Here is a 6,048-nt window from a genome sequence, read left to right as displayed (position 1 = left end):
AATATTAAGTAGTAGTCAATGCCGCTACCATGACCGTGAAATCAATTTAACAGCAACACTTACGAAATATATCTTGCTCAATGTTTATATTTTTTTTGGGGTTATTGAAAGAGTTTGAATCGTGTTTTCTCAATAGTAACGTAAAAATATATATAATATAGAAGAATATTAATTAGCCTAGAAAGTAGAAAACCAATTAACTAGAAAGTAGAAACTCGTAGGAAAAATAATGTGATGATGTAAATCATGAACCCTAACGAGGACTTTGAATAAAGCCGCTCAAGAGTGATATATGCCATGCTCCGCACCCAACGTTACGAGAATGAGAGACTTGACATTGGTGATAGTCAAAGCAGGATGGAATTTGGGTTGATCGACCATGGAAAATTGCAGCATAAAGAGAATAAAAAAGGGTGGAAAAGAGGTGGTTGTTAAGGATTTTAAAATCAAAACTACTCTGATATCATAAAAGAGTTTGAATCGTGCTTTCTCATCATTAACGTGAGAATATATACAATTTATAAGAGCATTAATTAACCTAGAAAGTAGAAAACTAATTAATTAAGAATATGGATAGAATATACATAAGATTAATTACGTAATCAAAATAGGAGATATACACAAATATAGAATATATATATATCATATATTCTAACAGTTATTTTTAAAAAATGTTTTCGACTGATTTTTCTATCTCCCCAACTCTATAAATACATGCCATATGCATTGCCCAATATAACGTGCCCTGTCTTTTCCTTGTCTAATATTTAAGCTCAGTACTTGATCAATAGGTTTTGTACGTGTTAGTTAGCTAGCTAGAGTTCCTTAATTCCTTCCTTAATTGACTGAAACAACACAATTAACGTGAGACGATGGATTCAGGTGGTCTCTTGCGGTGTGAACTAGAGGTTCTGCCCCACGTGCAACCAATTTCATTTGGCCAAAGGAGTACTTGGTGGATGCACAACACGAGCTCCAAGCACCAGTGGTGGACCTTTATGGCTTTCTCAGAGGGGAAAACGAGGCTACAAAACATGCTGCTAAGCTCATAAGTGAAGCTTGCTTGAAACATGGCTTCTTCCAAGTGATCAACCACGGGGTTGATCCACACCTCATTCGTCAAGCACATGATCAAATGGACACTTTCTTCAAGCTCCCAATTCATAGGAAATTGAGTGTTCATAAGACACCCGGTTCCATGTGGGGCTACTCTGGTGCACATGCTCATCGCTTCTCCTCCCAATTGCCATGGAAGGAAACCCTCTCTTTCCCATACCATGACAACACCTTAGAGCCTGTTGTAACAAACTACTTCAAATCCACCATAGGAGAAGACTTTGAACAAACCGGGTAAGACTAGTAATGGACCAATACCTTGATTTAATTTTTATAACATCCTTTTTGAGAAATAATATTTGGACACTCCAAAAGTGTAAATACAAAATTAACGAGAAATTGTTACATGAAATTATTAAATGATTCATAATATCATGTATTTATGTTTTTAATTACTCTTTACATGACTTATAATTGATATTTTAAATTTACAAAAAAAAAGTTAATAAAACTAAATTATGTGTTAAATAGATATCGATGTGAACCACAACGGTTCTAAACGGTATAATATATATCTTTTTCTTATTAATACTTATCATTTAGTTTTCTCTTATCATGTCATTTTTTTTTTATCGTATTTCGTCTTTTCTTTCTCGTGTATCTTTCTCTCCTCGATTGTCAACTAGCTTGGATGGGTATAATATCATGCATCAATTTTAAAAGTAATCTTTTTTATATATATTTTATTATTTATTTGAATTTTGGCTTGCTCTTTCTATGACATTGAAAGACAAATCGTGATGATCTCTAACCATATACAAGAATATTCCCCATGTTGTGGATTTCCCAGAGAGACATTCCAGAAATACTGTGGAGCTATGAAGCAATTGGGAATGAAACTGATAGAGCTATTGGCAATGAGCTTAGGCGTGGATCGGTTGCATTATAGGGACTTGTTTGAAGAAGGGTGCTCTATCATGAGATGCAACAATTACCCATCTTGCCAACAACCGAGCCTCACACTCGGGACAGGACCACACTGTGATCCAACGTCGTTAACCATACTTCACCAAGATCATGTTGGAGGCCTTCATGTATTTGCAGACAACAAATGGCAGACGGTTCCTCCTCGTCTGGATGCATTTGTAGTGAACATTGGAGACACCTTCACGGTAGGTCCTATATGTATATGCATTTCATTATATTATCTTGAGTAACAGAAGATATAAGACTGATTAGACGGTGAAGAAAGAAAAAGAAAAGAATAGTGATAGGATTTTATCTCTCTTACTAATAAAAAAATTAATTATAAATATTTATCGATAAAAAAATTATTATTTTGAGTAATGATTTTTTCACACGTTTTTTTTAACATCAGCTCACTTTATATCTGTATTTATCCTTTTTTTTTATCATATGCTATGTCATCACTCTATAATGATTCATTTACTTAGAGAACAAATGTCAAAATAGATTGAATCCATAGGTCAACCCATTTAAATGGTTGGATTGTATTGATCGCTTATAATGTATGTATTGATAATATATTAAGAGAGTAGAGATGGGTTGATGCAACACAGTGGATATATATAATTTGGATCTTGTATGTATGTGTGTGAGGTTAAATATTAGACAAGAGGAATCATGGAATTGTTGTGTCTTGTAGGCATTATCGAATGGGAGATACAAAAGTTGCCTCCATAGGGCAGTGGTGAACAAGTACAAGGAGAGGAAGTCCTTGGCGTTCTTTCTATGCCCAAAAGAAGACAAGTTGGTGAGAGCCCCAAATGATATTGTGAGCATGGATGGCACCAAACACTATCCCGATTTTACATGGTCACATTTGCTTCACTTCACGCAAAACCACTATAGAGCAGACCAAGCTACACTACCAAACTTCACCAAGTGGTTGTTATCCTCCAAAACCACACACACTAGCTAGCCAGCTTTTATGCAAACCAACTAATAAATTTGGTTGTTCTATTTTTTTTTATATGTATTATTTAACCAACTGAATTATAACTCTTTGATGTTGTTCTACTACTTCAAAACCTTTACTTTTTATGTCACTTTACATGCATATCTATTGGCCTTTATCTTTCATGTTTCTTAACCCACATATTCGCTGGATTGAAACTAGTCACGTAGTATAAACTTAACATTATATATATATATATATATATATAATATATATATATTATATATATATATATATATATACGTACGTAGGTTAATATTATTCAATAATTAAAATATTATTTAAATTATTATTTAGTAGTTATATCAATTCATTGGTTAATGTATCATATCCCCTCTCCTCCTTTTCTCGGAGAAATAAGAAGTCCTAATTACCTTTACATAAAATCTAATGCTGAAAGGAGAAGAAAAAAAGAAAAAAAATCACAAGTTCAAATTCTTTCTCTAATAAAACTTAATAATAATTAACATTTATCAATAAAAAAACAAATTTTACATCAAGTTAATAATATGTTTTTCTGTTAAGTAGTTTGGACATATATAGTTATTAACGTACACGTACTCACTCTCTGGATTAAGGATAGTATCTCTCTGAATATTTTTTTCTAATCTCCCTATTATCTAAACAATCATTATGAATGATCTAGTATGAATTTAGATACGTGTTCTTGATTTATCTCGGTCACGTAATGATGATTTAAATGTTATAATTCGTATTTACAAGTAGTTTAGTTATTCTAAAATTGCCTTAATTCATTACCTACAACATCCACAAAGCATCCCCTTATACCACAATTTAATTTATTTGAAGGATAGGGCTCAAAATTAATGTGCTAGTTTTAGAAGCCACAGATTTCAAGCCCGCTCAAGATTGATTAGAGGGTTTTTTTTTTTTGGGTATATGCACACTCTTTCTTCATATATTTTCCAATATACACTGGCTTTTAGTTTTATTTCCAGTTTTAGTTTTATTTCCAGTCTACACTTGTTTCTAATTGTAGTTGGAAGTCGGGTTTGACCACCCGACTTCCTTAAGTTGCCATTTTTTTAAATTTAAAATTTTATAAAATATAAATATTATATTATATAAAATTTTATTTAATTAATTTTAAAATAACTTTTTATTTAATTAAATTTTATAATTTTTTAATAAGAAAAAGATATTATTAAATATAATTATTTTTCTTTTATTATTTAATTAACTTAACATATTTTTAGGTGAATATTTTTTTAAATCTAAATGTTGTAATATAGTTATTATTAATATAATTATATTTATAAATATAATTATTTTGTTTATGTTATTAGATTTAATTAAAAATGATAAGACTTTTTGTTTAACAATTTATTTATAGAAGAACATTATACTGTATTATTAATAAAATACTTATAGAATCACACTTGACTAAGGAAAAACTTAAGATAAAGTAATATTAGAACAATTGTTTCTGTTATGACCATGTTGCAATAAGATCTGTCACAATAATAATCCACCAACCAACTAACATGGCTCAACCTCTAATCTTGATCATGAGGATTTATCAGATGAATACGAGATTTATTGGATAAAAAATCATGATAGTGGTACTGACTCCTCTTTCGGGCTCGAAGGAAGTAATATGTCTCCATCTCATGAAACAATATTCAAATGGGATTAGTAAGCTACTGATCATTCATGCCTTAATTATTTCTGCTTTGAGCTTTTCATGTAGTGTCTTATGTTCGTGTTCAGTTATCACTTACGTATTGAAATAATTTTTTTCTTTAAATTTAAATTAGCAATTTTCAGTTTATCCACTTACTACGGTAGGTGACATGGTAACATAACTGTCAGAATTCACAACACTTTGCAATTTACATTACACCGTGTCTGAAAATTAAATGTCTCACCGGCAAAACTGATATGAAATTGACAACTCATAATCTCTTTTTTCACTCTGAAAATCATCATGGACGTCTAACGACTTAATTACAAGGAACAAATTACTGCTCCAAATTGACAACACTCTGCAATTTGCACACATCTCTAAAAATTAAATGTCTCACCAACAAAACTGACATGAAATTGACAACTTATAATCTCTTTTTCACTCTGAAAATCATCATGGACGTCTGCTGCATTAATTACATAAGAAAAATCACAGTCCAAATTGACAACACTCTGCAATTTGCATTGGTCTATAGAAAATTAAATGTCTCTTAAGCAAAAGTGACATGAGATGAATAACTCATAATATCTTTTTTCACCCTGAAAATCATCATGAACGTCTCCTGTATTAGTTACTTGACAAAATCATTGTTCAAATTGACAACACTCTACAATTTGCATCAGTCTCTACAAAAAATTAAATGTCTCACTAACATAACTGACATGAAATTGATAACTCATAATCTCTTTTTTTTACTCTGAAATTATAATGAACATCTACTACATCAGTTACTACAGACAAAGAAACATTGGATTCCAATACACATCAACATGACAAAAATATTCATACAACTATAAATAACACAAAACTCACTTAATACAAACGCATAATTTCACACATCATACCTTCATAAACCAAATTCAATCTTATTACTATGTTATTTTAGGGATAAACAAGCAGCCAGACCATTGCTAACTCCATATTAACCGTCATTTTTTCAAATGGATCAATCACACACAATCAAACTGGTGTTTATTTTTAAAGTCCCACTCCAACACCAATGTGAGTTCTTAATGACTGTTCTTTTGATACACTCAAGCGTAGAATGCACAACACCTTTCAACTAACCAACAATCAATTAGTGGATGAAATCTAACCATTCATAGGTGCAGGTCAGCAATATTTTTTTTTCAATCTCTACCATTAAAAAAATGATGATGTTTACACAATGTTAATGTGCAATGAGCAATACTCGTTGTTGGCCCTATAGAATTATTATGTACCATCATTAGAACATCAGATGCTACACTCAACCTGCTTCAATCAACTATCACTCCTACTCATGATACAATTATGTATTACAACG

At 31.2% G+C, this 6,048-nt stretch overlaps 1 protein-coding gene across 1 annotated transcript; it reads left to right on the top strand.

Annotated features, from left to right (window-relative positions):
• Positions 1-906: 906 nt before the first annotated feature.
• On the top strand, positions 907-3,009 carry LOC114404253 (gibberellin 20 oxidase 2-like; the record flags this gene model as incomplete). Its single annotated transcript, XM_028367309.1, has 3 exons — positions 907-1,350; positions 1,907-2,228; positions 2,723-3,009. Coding segments are annotated over 3 exons (1,042 nt in total), but the record flags the coding sequence as incomplete, so codon positions are not given.
• Between the last annotated feature and the right edge of the window lie 3,039 nt (positions 3,010-6,048).

This window comes from Glycine soja, unplaced genomic scaffold (genome assembly GCF_004193775.1).
Source record: "Glycine soja cultivar W05 unplaced genomic scaffold, ASM419377v2 tig00014306_1_pilon, whole genome shotgun sequence".
Lineage (NCBI taxonomy): Eukaryota > Viridiplantae > Streptophyta > Magnoliopsida > Fabales > Fabaceae > Glycine > Glycine soja.
This window is presented reverse-complemented; position numbering and strand designations above follow the sequence as displayed.